The 19,029-nt window shown below is 38.0% G+C and overlaps 1 protein-coding gene across 6 annotated transcripts in view; it reads left to right on the top strand.

Moving 5' to 3' along the window:
* The window catches only part of NUP210L (nucleoporin 210 like), a 272,420-nt gene that overhangs the window by 202,288 nt on the left and 51,103 nt on the right, over positions 1-19,029 (top strand). For all 6 annotated transcript variants that reach the window (XM_077156246.1, XM_077156243.1, XM_077156244.1 and 3 more), the window contains 4 exons: positions 201-263; positions 652-831; positions 1,203-1,283; positions 1,368-1,499. In XM_077156246.1, coding sequence (XP_077012361.1) covers positions 201-263; positions 652-831; positions 1,203-1,283; positions 1,368-1,499 — 456 coding nt within the window. The remainder of the gene's footprint in view (positions 1-200; positions 264-651; positions 832-1,202; positions 1,284-1,367; positions 1,500-19,029) is intronic.

Genomic DNA, 19,029 nt, shown 5'->3' with positions numbered 1-19,029 from the left:
AATAATTTATTTAAGCATTCCCACTTAAGTCATTTTCAGTGTTTTGCTATTATAAATGACATATTTACTTATAAATATAATCAAAATACATATCTTTGTGTATAACTTCTTTGTACATAATTAGAACTCTTCTGCAAGATCATTTGTTACAAAATTGACTCCAATTAGTCACTGTTGTCCTTTTGCTTTTCTCCTTCAAGGTGTTTCCTCCATTCAGACTTGTACCAGAGAAAATGACATTGATCCCAACCAACATGATGCAGGTGATCCTAAAGGCAGAGAAACAAGATTCATTCTATTCATCCCACCTATGCCCCTTCCAGCACACACACACACACACACACACACACACACACACACACACACACCTCCTTCTGTTCACCTCCTCTTGTCTACTTTCAGCCAAATAACACCGGATCTGACTAAGAAGAAAATTAGAATTTTTTACATGGTAAAAACTACATCTTGGAATCCCTTGGATAATTTATCACATTTCCATTTCCTCTGCATTTGATTTGATGTGTGGGAGGGATATACTGGTCGACAAGTTGAGGAATATGAAGAAACCAAGTTGCTTGAACAAACTCTTGAGGAAAAATATGTAACTTCTCTCCATGCTCCAAGCATTCACTATTTATGTTTAAATTCCAGGTAATGTCTGAAGGTGGCCCCCAGCCCCAATCTATCATTCACTTCTCCATTAGCAATCAGACTGTGGCTGTAATTAATAGGAGAGGGCAAGTTACAGGGAAGATGGTTGGCATAGCTGTGGCCCATGGCACTATCCAGACAGTAAACGAAGATACTGGCAAAGTCATTGTGTTTTCCCAGGTACTGGTTGTTTGCTCTGCTCTGCTTCTATCCTTTCTTCTGGGAACCATCTTGGATGTGGGTGGTGATGAGGAGGGTATGAGGAAGGTGTCAGCAGCCCCAGAAAAACCTTTTCGTTTCCCTCACCTGGCATTCTCTTAACCAGGCTTGGGAAGTGTGTAATCTTTAATGAAAAGCCCACAGAGTACTTGGCATTGTTGTAAGACATCATCTCTGACCTTAAGGAATTCTTTGAGAAACAAAAACGAGAACATATCTACGGTATAAGTTTTGTTGCGTGCCAAAAACAAGCAAGCTGGTTGTCCTGAGCATCTGTGTCGGCCCCGCGACACTGTCTCTCAGTCTAAGCTACTCTCCACCCTGTTGAGCAGGATGAAGTGCAGATTGAAGTTGTCCAGCTAAGGGCTGTTAGGATCCTCGCAGCTGCAACTCGACTCATCACAGCCACTGAGGTCAGTATGACGGCTCTTTTTTGGTTCACCGGTATGATAATGCCTGCTGGAAATACATAGCACAATACTGCTTTTTCTTTTCAGATGCCAGTTTATGTCATGGGAGTGACCAGTACCCAGACCCCTTTCTCCTTCAGCAGTGCCAGCCCTGGGCTCACATTCCACTGGTCCATGAGCAAGCGAGATGTACTGGATCTAGTGCCCAGGCATTCAGAGGTATAAATGTAACTGTTTATTATATAACCTTAGGAATCTTCAACTTTTTAAAAATAATTCATTTATTTTTAGTTGTGGTAAAATATGCATGACATAAAAAATCATTTTAAGTGGACAATTCTTTGATATTAAGTACACTGTCAATACTACTTTCAGCAGTATTTCCAGACTGTTTTCATCATTCTAAAACAAAACTCATACTCATTTAGCAATAACTCCCCATTCCGTGATCCTCACCCTTTGTAACTACTGTTCTGCTTCCTGTCTCTGTGAATTTGCTTATTTTTATTATTTCATATAAGAGAAATCATACAATATGTGTCCTTTTGTGTCTGACTTATTTTATTTTTTAACTTATTTATTAATTTAAAAATAAACAAAATAAAACAACATACATAATCAGTAATTCACAATATCATCACTTAGTTTCATATTCATCATTTCTTAGAACATTTGCATCGATTTAGAAAAAGAAATAAAAAGATAACAGAAAAAGAAATAAAACGATAACAGAGAAAAAAAGTTATACATACCACATCCCTTACCCTTCGCTGTCATTGATCACTAGCATTTAAACTAAATTTATTTTAGCACTTGTTCCCCCTATTATTTATTTTTATTCCATATATTCTCCGTTGTTGACAAGATAGATAAAAGGAGCATCAGACACAAGGTTTTCACAATCACACAGTCACATTCTGACAGCTGTATCATTATTTAATCATCCTCAAGAAACATGGCTACTGGAACACAGCCCTACATTTTCAGGCAGTTCCCTCCAGCCTCTCCATTACATCTTGAATAACAAGATGATATCTACTTGATGCATAAGAGTAACCTCCAGGATAACCTCTCAACTCTGTTTGGAATCTCTCAGCCATTGATACTTTGTCTCATTTCCCTCTTCCCCCTTTTGGTCGAGAAGGTTTTCTCAATCCCTTGATGCTAAGTCTCAGCTCATTCTAGGGTTTTTCTCAATCCCTTGATGCTGAGTCTCCGCTCATTCGAAGATCTCTGTCCCACGTTGCCAGGAAGGTCCACACCCCTGGGAATCATGTCCCACGTAGAGAGGGGTAGGGTGGTGAGACTGCTCGTTGTGTTGGCTGGAGAGTGGGGCCACATCTGAGCAACAGAAGAGGCTCTCTTGGGGGTGACTCTTAGGCTCAGATTTTAAGTAGACTTGACCTATCCTTTGTGGGGTTAAGTTTCATATGAACAAACCCCAAGACTGGGGGCTCAGCCTAAAGCTTTGGTTGTCCACACTGCTTGTGAGAAGATCAAGAATTCAACATGGGGAAGTTGAATTTCACCCCGTTCTCACCACTCCCTGAAGGGGGCTTTGCAGATACTTTTCCACTCACTGATCGAATCACTCTGGGATTCATCGGGGCATCACTCTGGACAAACCAGCAAAATCTCATGTCCTGCCTGAGATTCCAAGTACTTATGGCATTCAGTCAAACTATCTACATAAGTTATATTAGGAAATGCACTAGTCAAAATATAAATTTTGTAACAAACATTTTTTGCTTTAATCTCACACAGAAGGTGACATTTTAAAATATTAATTACCATCTATTTTCAGTACCCTGCAGTAATGACATTCCTTTGTTCTTCCTCATGCAAAAACATTTTAAAAATTGTACCTTGTACATATACACTCTAGGCATTCCTAGATTATACCATCTCAATCTTTAACATCTATCTTTCTTTCTGATTTCATTTATGTCCTCAGCCCTCCTCCCTCTATCATTCTCACATGCAGCTTCATTTAGTGTTTTAACATACTTTTATTACAGTTAGGTAGTATTGTGCTTCCATTTCTGAGTTTTTGTATTCAGTCCTGTTGCACAGTCTGTATCCCTTCAGCTCCAATTACCCAATATCTTACCCTATTTCTATCTCCTGATGGTGTGTCTGATTTATTTTAATCAACATGATATCTTCAAGGTTCATCCATGTTGTACCATATACTAGCGCATCGCTTATTTTTACAGCCAAATAACATTCGATTGTATGTATATACCACATTTTGTTTACTCATTCAGACAAAGACACTTGGGTTGCTTCCACCTTTTAGCTATTGTGCTGTGGTGAACACTGGGGTACAACTATCTAAGTTCCCACTTTCAGTTCTTTGGAGTCTATACCTAGGAGTGAAATTGCTGGATCACATGGTAATTCTATTTTTAACTTTCTGAGGAACCCCCAAACTGTTTTCCACGGCAGCCATTTTATATTCCCACCAACAGTGAACAAGGATTCCTATTTATTTCTTCACAGCTTAACACTTATTTTCAGTTTTTTAAAATAATAGTTACCCCAAATGGATGCGAAGTGTTATCTCATAGTTTTAATTTGCATCTCTTTAATAACTAGTGATACTAAGCATCTTTTCATACACTTACTGCCCATTTAAATATCTTCTTTGGAGAACTGTCTATTCAAATCTTTGGCCCATTTTTAAATTTCACTCTTTTTTTTATTGAACTGTAGGAGTTTTTTTTTTTTAACTTTTTTATTAATTAAAATAATTAACAAACAAAACATTTAGATATCATTCCATTCTACATATACAATCAGTAATTCTTAATATCATCACATAGTTGCATATTCATAATTTTTAGTACATATGCATCGATTTAGAAAAAGAAATAAAAAGACAAGAGAAAAAGAAATAAAATGATAATAGAGAAAAAAAAACTATAGATACCATACCCCTTACCCCTCGCTTTCATTTACCACTATTTCAAACTGAATTTATTTTAACATTTGTTCCCTCTATTATTTATTTTTATTCCATATGTTCTACTCTTCTGTTGATATGGTAGCTAAAGGGAGCATCAGACATAAGGTCTTCACATTCACAGAGTCTCATTGTGAAAGCTGTATCATTGTTCAATCATCATCAAGAAACATGGCTACTGAAACACAGCACTACGTTTTCAGGCAATTCCCTCCAGCCTCTCCACTACATCTTGAACATCAAGGTGATATCTACTTAATGTGTAAGAATAACCTCCAGGATAACCTCTCAACTCTGTTTGGAATCTCTCAGCCATTGACACTTTTTCTCATTTTACTCTTCCCCCTTTTGGTCGAGAAGTTTCTCTGAATCCCTTGATGTTAATTCTCAGCTCATTCTAGGGTTTTTCTCAGTCCTTTGATGCTGAGTCTCAGCTCATTCCAGGATCTCTGTCCCACGTTGCCAGGAAGGTCCACACCCCTGAGAGTCATGTCCCATGCATAGAGGGGGAGGGTGGTGAGACTGCTCGTTTTGTTGGCTGGAGAGAGGGCACATCTGAGCAACAAAAGAGGCTCTCTTGAGGATGACACCTAGGCCTAAATTTTAAGTAGACTTGACCTATCCTTTGTGGGGTTAAGTTTCATGTGAACAAACCCCAAGACTGGGGTCTCAGCCTATAGCTTTGGTTGTCCACACTGCTTGTGAGAATATCAAGAATTCAACATGGGGAAGTTGAATTTCTCCCCACTCTCACCATTCCCCGAAGGGGGCTTGCAAATACTTTTCCACTCACTGATCAAATCACTCTGGGATTCATCGGGGGATCACTCTGGACAAACCAACAAAATCTCATGTCCTACCTGAGATTCCAAGTACTTATGATGTTCAGTCAAACTATCTACATGAGTTATATTAGGAAATGCTCTAGTCAAAATCTAAATTTTGTACCAAATAAACATTTTTTGCTTTAGTCTCACACATAAGGTGACATTTTTAAGTATTAATTATCATCTATTTTCAGCACCCTGCAATAATGACATTCTTTTGTTCTTCCTCATGCCAAAACATTTTTAAAATTTGTACATTGTACATTTCACTATTGTTATACACTCTAGGCATTCCTAGATTATACCATCTCGATCTTTAACATCTATCTTTCTTTCTGATTTCATTTATGCCCCAGCCCTCCTCCCTCTATCATTCTCATAGGCAGCTTCATTCAGTGTTTTAACATAAGTACATTACAGTTAGGTGATATTGTGCTGTCCGTTTCTGAGTTTTTGTATCCAGTCCTGTTGCACAGTGTGTATCCCTTCAGCTCCAATTACCCACTATCTTACCCTATTTCTATCCCCTGATGGTCTCTGTTACCAACGACATACTCCAAGTTTATTCACTAATGTCAGTTCATATCAATGAGGCCATACAGTATTTGTCCTTTAGTTTTTGGCTAGTCTCACTCAGCATAATGTTCTCTAGGTCCATCCATGTTATTACATGCTTCATAAGTTTATTCTGTCTTAGAGCTGCATAATATTCCATCGTATGTATATACCACAGTTTGTTTATCCACTCGTCTGTTGATGGACATTTTGGCTGTTTCCATCTCCTTGCAATTGTAAATAATGCTGCTATAAACATTGGTGTGCAAATGTCCGTTTGTGTCTTTGCCCTTAAGTCCTCTGAGTAGATACCTAGCAATGGTATTGCTGGGTCATATGGCAATTCTATATTCAGCTTTTTGAGGAAACGCCAAACTGCCTTCCACAGCGGTTGCACCATTTGACATTCCCACCAACAGTGAATAAGTGTGCCTCTTTCTCCACATCCTCTCCAGCACTTGTCATTTTCTGTTTTGTTGATAATGGCCATTCTGGTGGGTGTGAGATGATATCTCATATGGTTTTGATTTGCATTTCTCTAATGGCCAGGGACATTGAGCATCTTTTCATGTGCCTTTTGGCCATTTGTGTTTCCTCTTCTGAGAAGTGTCTGTTCGAGTCTTTTTCCCATTTTGTGATTGGATTGGCTGTCTTTTTGTTGTTGAGTTGAACAATCTCTTTATAAATTCTGGATACTAGACCTTTATCTGATATGTCGTTTCCAAATATTGTCTCCCATTGTGTAGGCTGTCTTTTTACTTTCTTGATGAAGTTCTTTTATGCACAAAAGTGTTTAATTTTGAGGAGCTCCCATTTATTTATTTATTTCTTCAGTGCTCTTGCTTTAGGTATAAGGTCCATAAAACTGCCTCCAATTATAAGAGTCATAAGATATCTCCCTACATTTTCCTCTAACTGTTTTATGGTCTTAGACCTAATGTTTAGATCTTTGATCCATTTTGAGTTAACTTTTGTATAGGGTGTGAGATACGGGTCCTCTTTCATTCTTTTGCATATAGATATCCAGTTCTCTAGGCACCATTTATTGAAGAGACTGTTCTGTCCCAAATGAGTTGGCTTGACTGCCTTATCAAAGATCAAATGTTCATAGATGAGAGGGTCTATATCTGAACACTCTATTCGATTCCATTGGTCAATATATCTATCTTTATGCCAGTACCATGCTGTTTTGACCACTGTGGCTTCATAATATGCCTTAAAGTCAGGCAGCGTGAGACCTCCAGCTTCGTTTTTTTGCCTCAAGATACTTTTAGCAATTCTGGGCACCCTGCCCTTCCAGATAAATTTGCTTATTGGTTTTTCTATTTCTGAAAAGTAAGTTGTTGTGCTTTTGATTGGTATTGCGTTGAATCTGTAAATCAATTTAGGTAGAATTGACATCTTACCTATATTTAGTGTTCCAATCCATGAACACGGTATGCCCTTCCATCTATTTAGGTCTTCTGTGATTTGTTTTAACAGTTTCTTGTAGTTTTCTTTGTATAGGTCTTTTGTCTCTTTAATTAAATTTATTCCTAAGTATTTTATTCTTTTAGTTGCAATTGTAAATGGGATTCGTTTCTTGATTTCCCCCTCAGATTGTTCATTACTAGTGTATAGAAACACTACAGATTTTTGAATGTTGATCTTGTAACCTGCCACTTTGCTGTTCTTGTTTATTATCTCTAGTAGTTTTGCTGTGGATTTCTCAGGGTTTTCACATATAGTATCATGTCATCTGCAAACAGTGATAGTTTTACTTCTTCCTTTCCAATTTTGATGCCTTGTATTTCATTTTCTTGTCTAATTGCTCTGGCTAGAACTTCCAACACGATGTTGAATAACAGTGGTGATAGTGGACATTCTTGTCGTGTTCCTGATCTTAGGGGGAAAGTTTTCAGTTTTTCGCCATTGAGGACAATATTAGCTGTGGGTTTTTCATATATTCCCTTTATCATTTTAAGGAAATTCCCTTGTATTCCTATCCTTTGAAGTGTTTTCAACAGGAAAGGGTGTTGAATTTTGTCAAATGCCTTCTCTGCATCAATTGAGATGGACAGGTGATTTGTCTGCTTTGATTTGTTGATATGGTGTATTACATTAATTGATTTTCTTATGTTGAACCATCCTTGCATACCTGGATGAATCCTACTTGGTCATGGTGTATAATTCTTTTAATGTGCTGCTGGATTTGATTTGCTAGAATTTTGTTGAGGATTTTTGCATCTATATTCATCAGAGAGATTGGTCTGTAGTTTTCTTTTTTTTAATATCTTTGCCTGGTTTTGGTATGAGGGTGATATTGGCTTCATAGAATGAATTAGGTAGCTTTCCCTCCACTTCAATTTTTTTGAAGAGTTTGAGCAGGGTTGGTACTAATTCTTTCTGGAATGTTTGATAGAATTCACATGTGAAGCCATCTGGTCCTGGACTTTTCTTTTTGGGAAGCTTTTTAATGACTGATTGAATTTCTTTACTTGTGATTGGTTTGTTGAGGTCATCTATTTCTTCTTGAGTCAAAATTGGTTGCTCATGCCTTTCTAGGAACTTGTCCATTTCATCTAAATTGTTGTATTTATTAGCATAAAGTTGTTCATAGTCTCCTATTATTACCTCCTTTATTTCTGTGAGGTCAGTGGTTATGTCTCCTCTTCCATTTCTGATCTTATTTATTTGTGTCCTCTCTCTTCTTCTTTTTGTCAACCTTGCTAAAGGTCCATCAATCTTATTGATTTTCTCATAGAATCAACTTCTGATCTTATTGATTTTCTCTATTGTTTTCATGTTCTCAATTTCATTTATTTCTGCTCTAATCTTTGTTATTTCTTTCCTTTTGCTTGCTTTGGGATTAGTTCACTGTTCTTTCTCCAGTTCTTCCAAGTGGACAGTTAATTCCCAAATTTTTGCCCTTTCTTCTTTTTTGATATAGGCGTTTAAGGCAATAAATTTCCCTCTTAGCACTGCCTTTGCTGCATCCCATACGTTTTGATATGTTGTGTTTTCATTTTCATTCGCCTCAAGATATTTACTGATTCCTCTTGTAATTTCTTCCTTGACCCACTGGTTGTTTAAGAGTGTGTTGTTGAGTCTCCACATATTTGCGAATTTTCTGGCACTCTGCCTATTATTGATTCCCAACTTCATTCCTTTATGATCTGAGAAAGTGTTGTGTATGATTTCGATCTTTTTAAATTTGTCGAGACTTACTTTGTGACCCAGCATATGGTCTATCTTTGAGAATGATCCATGAGCACTTGAGAAAAAGGTGTATCCTGCTGTTGTGGGGTGTAATGTCCTATAAATGTCTGTTAAGTTTAGCTCATTTATTGTAATATTCAAATTCTCTGTTTCTTTATTGATCCTCTGTCTAGATGTTCTGTCCATTGATGAGAGTGGGGAATTGATGTCTCCAACTATTATGGTAGATGTGTCTATTTCCCTTTTCAGTATTTGCAGTGTTTGCCTCACATCTTTTGGGGCATTCTGGTTTGGTGCATAAATATTTATGATTGTTATGTCTTCTTGTTGAATTATTCCTTTTATTAGTAGATAGTATCCTTCTTTGTCTCTCTTTTTTTTTTTTCCACATGGGCAGGCACCAGGAATCGAACCCAGGTCCTCTGGCATGGCAGGCAAGCGTCCTTGCCTGCTGAGCCACCGTGGCCTGCCCTTTTTTGTCTCTTTTAACTGTTTTACATTTGAAGTCTAATTTGTTGGATATTAGTATAACTACTCCTGCTCTTTTCTGGTTGTTATTTGCATGAAATATCTTTTCCCAACCTTTCAATTTCAACCTATGTTTATCTTTGGGTCTAAGATGTGTTTCCTGTATACAGCATATAGAAGGATCCTGTTTTTTAATCCATTCTGCCAGTCTTTGTCTTGTGATTGGGGAGTTCGGTCCATTAACATTTTGTGTTATTACTGTTTGGCTAGTACTTTCCTCTACCATTTTGCCCCTTGTATTTTATATGTCATATCTAATTTTCCTTCTTTCTACACTCTTCTTCACACCTCTCTCTTCTGTCTTTTTGTATCTGTCTCTAGTGCTCCCTTTAGTATTTCTTGCAGAGCTTGTCTCTTGGTCACAAATTCTCTCAGTGACTTTTTGTCTGAAAATGTTTTAATTTCTCCCTCATTTTTGAAGGACAATTTTGCTGGGTATAGAATTCGTGGTTGGCAGTTTTTCTCTTTTAGTAATTTAAATATATCATCCCACTATCTTCTCGCCTCCATGGTTTCTGCTGAGAAATCTACACATAGTTTTATTGGGTTTCCCTTGTATGTGATGGATTGCTTTTCTCTTGCTGCTTTCAAGTTCCTCTCTTTTTCTTTGACCTCTGACATTCTGACTAGTAAGTATCTTGGAGAACGTCTATTTGGATCTGTTCTCTTTGGGGTGTGCTGCACTTCATGGATCTGTAATTTTAGGTCTTTCATAAGAGTTGGGAAATTTTCAGTGATAATTTCTTCCATTAGTTTTTCTCCTCCTTTTCCCATCTCTTCTCCTTCCAGGACACCCACAACACGTATATTTGTGCGCTTCATATTATCATTCAATTCCCTGAGTCCCTGCTCATATTTTTCCATTCTTTTCCCTATAATTTCTGTTTCTTTTTGGATTTCAGATGTTCTATCCTCCAGTTCACTAATCCTAACCTCTGTCTCTTGAAATCTACCATTGTAGGTTTCCATTGTTTTTTTCATCTCTTCTACTGTATCTTTCATTCCCATAAGTTCTGTGATTTGTTTTTTCAGACTTTTCATTTCTTCTTTTTTTCATTCCTTGCCTTTTTCATGTCCTCCCTCAATTCATTGATTTGATTTTTGATGAGGTTTTCCATTTCTGTTCGTATATTCTGAATTAGTTGTTTCAGCACTTGTATCGCATTTGAACTATTGGTTTGTTCCTTTGACTGGGCCATATCTTCAATTTTCCTGGTGTGATTTGTTATTTTTTGCTGGCATCTAGACATTTAATTACCTTAATTAGTTCATTCTGGAGATTGCTTTCACTTATCTTACCTTGGGTTTTCTTGCTAGATGAGTTTGTTGTCTATCTGTTTTGATCTTCAGTTCAGCTTTTTCTGGGCCTCTAGCTTAAGTTTTGTTTAACAGAGTGTAATTTTTCAGTTCTTGTTTTCTTGTTTCTTGTCTTGCTTGTAAGGTGCCTTTTCCCTCCCCACCCTTAGGAGGGTCTACATAGGTATTACAGACTCCAGCTGGTTTTTCCCGGACTAAACTGGCCTCCTATCAGGGGGAAGGAGTCACCTGTGTCAGTTTTCCCTGAGGGTGAGACCCAGCAGGTTGAAAGACTTCCTGTGAAGTCTCTGGGCTCTGTTTTTCTTATCCTGCCCAGTATGTGGCGCTTGTCTGTCCCACCAGCAAAAGATGTTGTGGCTCCTTTAACTTTGGAAGACTCTCCCTGCTGGGGGCATGGCGGAGACAGAGGACAGGTTGTAGGCTGGTTTTAATGGCTTCAAATTGCCAAGCCCTGGGGTCTGAATTCCTTGAGAGAGGGATTCCACCTAAGTTGGGCCTCACCCCTCCCCTGGGGAAGGCACATGTGGGAGATAGCCCTGAAAGCAGTCTGTTTCTGCCTATTCCTGGGGCAGTTGCAGCCCGAATAGTCCCACCACTGAATCCAGAGCCTCCATAGAAACAGCCACAAAAACTTCCATTTCGTCCCCCTTTCCTCTTTTTCAGTTAACCCAATAAGCGACCTCCTCCTTGACAAGTTTTACCTGAGCTGGGGGCCTATTTTTAGTAGTCAGACTTTGTTTATTAATGCCACAATTGGTGTTTGGTTGGACTCAGTCCCTGCTACTGTTAGAGTCTCTTTTCTTTCCTTCCGGGAAGCCGCTTGTGGGGGAGGGGTGCCGGGTGCCGGCCACCGCAGCTTGGGGAACTCACTGTTCTGGAGAATCACAGCCAGTCCAGCTGGTCCAGACTGGGGTACACTGTATGTCCGGTCACTATCGTGGCTCTGGGAGCTGTTCTGTACTGTTTCTGGTTATTTAGTAGTTGTTCTGGAGGACGAACTAAAACACGCACATTGCTAAGCTGCCATCTTGGCCCCCTCTGTAGGAGTTTTTTATATGCTCTGAATATTAAATCCTTATCACATATATGGTTTCCAAAAATTTTCCCACATTCTGTAGGTTATTTTTTCATTTTCTTGATAATGTCCTTTTTTTTTTTTTTTTTTTTTTTGCATGGTCAGGCACTGGGAATCAAACCCAGGTCTCCAACATGGCAGGCAAGAACTCGGCCACTGCGCCACCATTGCCTGCCCTTGATGATATCCTTTTGATGCACAAAAATTTGAAATTTTGATGAAATCCACTTTATCTATTATTGCTTTTGTTGCTCATGTTTTTGGGGTAAACTCTCGAAAAATTGATTGCCTGTTACAAGGTCCTGAAGATATTTCCCTGTGTTTTCTTGTAAAAGTTTTGTAGTAATAGCTCTTATATTTAGGTTTTTGATCCATTTTGAATTATTTTTTGTACATGGGAGAAACAGGGGTCCACATTCATATTTTCTAATATGGATTCTCAGTTGTCCCAACACCATTTGTTGAAGACTTGGTACCCTTGTTGAAGAGCCTGGCTGTAGATGTATGAATTTACCTCGAACTCACATCACAGTTCTATTCCATTATATCATTATAGTCTATCCTTATATCATTACCACAGTGTTTTAATTACTGTAGCTTTGTATTAAATTTTGAGATCAGGAATTTAAGTCCTCCAATTTTGTTCTTTTTTTAAGGTTGTTTTGTCTATTTGGGGCCCCTTGCAATTCCATATGAATATGATGATTAGCTTTTTCTCATTTAAAAAGGCTACTGGAATTTTGCTAAGGTTTATTTTAATTTGTAGGTTGCTTTAGGTGGTGTTGACGTCTTAAGAATATTAACAATTGCAACATATTTCCAATGAACACGGGATGCCTTTCCATTTATTTAGGTCTACTTTAATTTATTTTAGCAATGTTTTATAGTTTTCAGTATAGAATCCTTTTACCTTCTTGGTCAAATTTATTCCTAGATATTTTAATCTTTTAGATGCTATTGTAAATGGGATTGTTTTCTTGATTTCCTTTTTAGATTGTTCATTACTCCCAATGGAGTAATGAACATGTTTACCTTGTTCATTATGTTTACCTCTGTTTCTCACCATGTACAAAAAATAATTCAAAATGGATCAAAAACGTAAATATAATTTACCTTTTGCATGTTTACCTTTTATACTTCAATTTTGATGAATTCATTTATTAGTTCTAGTAGCTTTCTTGTGGTTTCTTTGGAATTTTCTACATATAGGATCATGTCGTCTGCAAATAGGGATAGTTTTTCTTCCTTCCGAGTTTTATTTCTTTCTCTTAACTGATGGCTCTGCCTAGAACTTCCAGTACAATGTTGAATAATAGTGAATAATAGTGCTGACAGTGGGCACCCTTTTTTGTTCCTGATCTTTAACATTGAGTATGATTTTTTTGTGTGGTTTTTCATAAATGCTCCTTATCAAGTTGTAAAACTTCTCCTCTATTCCTAGTTCTCTAGTGTTTTATCATGAAAGGATGTTGGATTTTGTCAAATGCCTTTTCTGTGTCGATTGATATGCTCATATATTTTTTCCTTCATTCTATTAATGTGGTATAATACATTGATTTTCCTATGTTGAGCCACCCTTGCATCCCTGGAATAAACCCCACTTGGTCATGGTGTATGATCCTTTTAATATGCTATTGTATTTGGTTTGCCAGTATTTTGTTGAGGAATTTACATCTATATTCACAAGGATTATTGGTCTGTAATTTTATCTAACTTTGGTATCAGGCTGATGCTGGCCTCATAGAATGAATTAGTAAGCAAGCCCTCCTTTTCTATTTTTTGGGTAGACTTTTGTCTTGCAAAGAATTGTTGTTAAATCTTCTTTAAATGTTTGGTAGCATTCAGAAGTGAAACCATCTGGTCCTGGACTATTCTTTGATGAGAGGTTTTTTATTGCTGATTCAATCTCTTTACCTGTTATAGGTCTGTAGAGATTTTCTACTTCTTCTTGGATCAATTAGGTAATTTTATTTTTCAAGAAATTTGTCCATTTCGTTCAGTATTTCTAACTTACTGCCATATAATTGTTCATAATATCCTCTTTTAATCCTTTTTATTTCTGTAAGGTAAATATTAATGTTCCCACTTTTGTTCCTAATTTTAGTTATATGTGTCTCCTCTCTCTCTCTTTCTTTGACTGGCTAATGGTTTGTCAGTTTTATTGGTCTTTAAAAAAAACACAATTTTTCGTTTTGTTGATTCTCTCTATTGCTTTTCTAGTCTCTATGTCATTTACCTCTAATCTTTACTTTTGCCTTCTTCCTACTAACTTTGGGCTGAGTTTGATCTTCTTCTTCTAGTTTCTTTAGGTGTGTGGTTAGCTTATTAACTTGTGATCTTTTTTCTTTTTTAATGCAGGCATATCAAACTATAAATTTCCCTTTGAGCACTGCCTTTACAGCATCCCATAAGTTTTGGTATATTGTGTTTTTGTTTTCACTTATCTCAACATATTTCTTTTTTTTATTTTTTATTAATTAAAAAAAATTACAAGAAACACAAACATTCCCAACACATACACTCAGCAAATCACAATATCATCACATAGTTGCATATTCATCATCATGATCATTTCCCAGAACATTAGCATCAATTCAGAAAAAGAAATAGAAAGACAAAAGAAAAATATAACAAACAGAAAAAAAATTTTACAGGTCATACCCCTTACTGATCCCTTTCATTGATCACTAGCATTTCAAACTAAATCTATTTTAACATTTGTTCCCCCTATTATTTATTTTTATTCCATATGTTCCTCTCATCTGTTGACAAGGTACATAAAAGGAGCATCAGACACAAGGTTTTCACAATCACACAGTCACATTGTGAAAGCTACATCATTATACAATCATCATCAAGAAACATGGCCACTGGAACACAGCTCTACATTTGCAGGCAGTTCCCTCCAGCCTCTCCCTTACATCTTGGATAACAAGGTGATATCTACTTAATGCATAAAGAATAACCTCCAGGATAACCTCTCGACTCTGTTTGGAATGTCTCAGCCGTTGACACTTTGTCTCATTTCAGTCTTCCCCTTTTTGGTCGAGAAGGTTTTCTCAATCCCTTGATGCTGGGTCTCAGCTCATTCTAGAGTTTTTCTCAATCCGTTGATGCTGAATCTCAGCTCATTCTGAGATTTCTTTCCCACGCTTCCAGGAAGATCCACACCCCTGGTAGTCATGTCCCATGTAAACAGGGGGAGGGTGGTGAGTCTGATTGCTGTGTTGGGTGGAGAGAGAGGCCACATCTGAGCAACAAAAGAGGTTATCTTGGGGGTGACTCTTAGGCTTAATTTTAAGTAGGCTTGACCTATCCCCTGTGGGGTTAAGTTTCATATGAACAAACCCCAAGACTGGGGGCTCAGCCTATAGCTTTGGTTGTCCACACTGCTTGTGAGAATATCAAGTATTCAACTTGGGGAAGTTGAGTTTTCCCCCGTTCTCACCATTCGCCGAAGGGGACTTTGCAAATGCTTTTGCACTCACTGACCAAATCACTCTGGGATTCATCAGGGCATCACCTGGACAAACCAACAAAATCTCATGTCCTATACAAAGTTCCATGTACTTAAGGTGTTCAATCAACTACCTACATAAGTTATATTAGGAGATGCACTAGTTAAAGTATAGATTTGTACCAAATAAACATTTTTTGCTTTAGTCTCACACATTAGTTGAAATTTTTAAATATCAAGTACCATCTATTTTCAGCACACTTCAGTAATGACCTTCTTTTGTTCTTCCTCATGCAAAAACATTTTTTTAATTTGTACATTTAGTCACTATCATTATACACTCTAGGCATTCCTAGATTACACCATCTCAATCTTTATCATCTATCTTTCTTTGTGATTTCATTTATGCCCCAGCCCTCTTCCCTCTATCATTCTCATATACAGCTTCATTCAGTGTTTTAACATAATTAAAGTTAGGTACTATTGTGCTGTCCATTTCTGAGTTTTTATATTCAGTCCTGTTGTACAATCTGTATCCCTTCAGCTCCAAATACCCAATATCTTACCCTATTTCTACCTCCTGATGGTCTCTGTTACCAAGGAAATATTCCAAGTTTATTCACTAATGTCAGTTCATATCAGTGAGATCATACAGTATTTGTCATTTTGTTTCTGGCTAATCACACTCAGAATAATGTTCTTAAGATCCATCCATGTTGTTACAACTTCATAACTTTATTCTGTCTTACAGCTGCATAATATTCCATCTTATATAAATGTCACAGTTGTCCAGCCAACTGTCTGTTGATGGACATTTTGGCTGTTTCCATCTCTTAGTAATTGTTAATAATGCTGCTATAAACATTGGTGTGTAAATGTCCATTTGTGTCCTTGGCCTCGTGTCCTTTGAGTAGAGACAGCATATGGATGGGTCCTGTTTTTTAATCCATTCTGCCAGACTACATCTTTTGATTGGGGAGTTTAATCCATTAACATTCTGTGTTATTACTGCATGGGTAGTACTTTCTTCTACTATTTTGCCTTCTGGATTTTATATGTCATATCTAATTTTCCTTCTTTTTACCTTTACTCATAGTCTTCCTTTCTACACTCTTCTCCACACCTCTGTCTTCTGTCTTCGTATCTGCCTCTAGTGTTCCCTTTAGTATTTCTTGCAGAGCTGGTCTCTTGGTCACAAATTCTCTCAGTGATTTTTAGTCTGAAAATGTTTTAATTTCTCCCTCATTTTTGAAGGACAATTTTGCTTGATATAGAATTCTTGGTTGGCATTTTTTCTCTTTTAGTAATCTAAATATATTATCCCACTGTCTTCTCACCTCCATGGTTTCTGCTGAGAGATCTGTGCAGTCTTATTGGGCATCCCTTGTATGTGATGGATTGCTTTTCTCTTGCTGCTTTCAAGATCCTCTCTTTCTCTTTGACTTCTGACATTCTGATTATTAAATATCTTAGAGTATGTCTATTTGGATCTATTCTCTTTGGGGTACGCTGCACTTCTTGGATCTGTAATTTTAAGTCTTTCATAAGAGTTGGGGAATTTCCAGTGATAATCTCCTCCATTAGTTTTTCTCCTCCTTTTCCCTTCTCTTCTCCTTCTGGGACACCCACAACACGTATATTCGTGCACTTCATATTGTCTTTCAATTCCCTGAGTCCCTACTCATATTTTTCCATTTTGTTTCCTATAGTTTCTGTTTCTTGTTGGATTTCAGATGTTCCGCCCTGCAGTTCAGAAGTCCTATGTTCTGTCTCTCGAAATCTACCATTGTAGGTTTCCATTGTTTTTTTCATCTCTTCTACTGTGTCTTTCATTCCCATAAGTTCTGTGATTTGTTTTTTCAGACTTTCAATTTCTTCATTTTGTTCTTTCCTTGCTTTCTTTATATCCTCCCTCAATTCATTGATTTGGTTTTTGATGAGGTTTTCCATGTCTGTTCGTACATTCTGAATTAATTGTTTCAGCTCCTGTATATCATTTGAATTGTTGGTTTGTTCCTTTGACTGGGCCATATCTTCAATTTTCCTAGTTTGATGTTATTTTTTGCTGGCATTTAGGCATTTAATTACCTTAATTAGTTTATTCTGGAGATTGCTTTCACTTCTTTTATCTAGGGTTTTCTTGCTGGATGAATTTGTTGTCTATCTGTTCTTTGACATTCAGTTCAGCTTTATTTGGACCTTTAGCTTAAGTTTTGTTTAACAGAGGAGAATTTTTCAGTTCTTGTTTTCTTGTTTCTTGCCCTGCTTGTGTGGTGCCTTTCCCCCACACACACACTTAAGAGGGTCTACTTAGATATTATAGACCCCAGCCAGATTTTCCCAGACCAAGCTGGCCTCCTATCAGGAGGAAAGAGTCACCTGAATCGGTTTTCCCTGAGGGTGAGACCCAGCAGGTTGAAAGACTTTCCTGTGAAGTCTCTGGACTCTGTTTTTCTTATCCTGTCCAGTATGTGGCGCTTGTCTGACTGCAGGTCCCACCAGCATAAGATGATGCGGTGCCTTTAACTTTGGCAGACTCTCCCTGCTGGGGGAATGGTGGAGGCAGAGGAGAGGTTGTAGGCTGGTTTTAATGGCTTCAAATTACCAGGCCCTGGTGTCTGAATTCCCTGATGGAGGGATTCCACCTGGGTGGGGCTTCACCCCTCCCCTGGGGAAGGCACAGGCTCCAGATAAGCCCCCAAAAGAGCTCACTTCTGCCTATGCTTGGGGCAGTTGCAGCCTGAAAAGTCCTGCCGCTGTATCCAGAGGCAGTCAAGACTTTGTAGGTACACAGCCACAAAAACCTCTGTTTCCTTCTTTTTTTTCCTCCCTTTTTCTGTCAGTCCTGCCCCCTTGGCACCAGGGCAAAAATGAGCAACCTCCGCTTTGTTCAGGTTCACCTAAGCTGGGGGCCCATTTTTAGTAGTCAGAATTTGTTAATTAATTCCACAGTTGGCGTTTGATTGTGCCCCGTCCCTGCTGTTGGTAAAGTCCTTTCCTTTCCCTTCTGGGAAGCGGCCTGTGGGGGTGGGGAGCTGGCCACCGCAGCTTTGGGAACTCATGGTTCTGGGGGGTGCTCGCAGCTGGTCCAGCTGGTCCAGACTGGGATATGCTGTGTGTCTGGTCACTGACGTGGCCCTAGGAGCTGTTCTGTACTGTTTCTGGTTATTTAGTAGTTGTTCTGGAGGACGAACTAAAATACGCACATTGTTAAGCCGCCATCTTGACCTGGAAGCCCTCAAGATATTTCTTAATTTCCAATGCGATTGCTTCTTTGACTCATTGGTTGTTTAATAACATGCTAATTTCCACATATTTGTAAATTTTCAGTTTTCATTCTGTTGTTGATTTCTAGCTTTATACCATGTGGCCCAAAAATATACCCTGTATGAATTCAATGTTTTCAAATTTGTTAAGATTTGATATGGTCTATCCTAAAAAATGTTCCATATAGTTTTGAGAAGAATGTGCATTCTGCTGTTGATGGGTGGAGTGTTTCATATGTGTTATAATCCAGCTCTTGGCAGGTTTGGGTCAGGGCAGCCCAAAGACCAAAGGACATGTCAGGCATAGAGTTAGACATGAATTTATTAGGACAGGAGAAGATCTTCCATCTTGGCAGCTGGCTGTGGTAAATGAAGGTTAATGTTTTGCAGAGGACCAGTAGTGTCAGAGGGTAGCTTATAAGACTTCAGGACAAAGAAATTTCATAGGGTGGGACAACAGAGTTTTCAGCAGAGGGATTTGGAGGTTTTTTATCAATAGTGATCAGGGGAGGGGAATTTCACTGCCTTGTTTACAATACCATTTGTATATGCTTTATCCCT

The sequence above is a fragment of the Tamandua tetradactyla genome, chromosome 4 (assembly GCF_023851605.1).
Source record: "Tamandua tetradactyla isolate mTamTet1 chromosome 4, mTamTet1.pri, whole genome shotgun sequence".
Classification (NCBI taxonomy): domain Eukaryota; kingdom Metazoa; phylum Chordata; class Mammalia; order Pilosa; family Myrmecophagidae; genus Tamandua; species Tamandua tetradactyla.
This window is presented reverse-complemented; position numbering and strand designations above follow the sequence as displayed.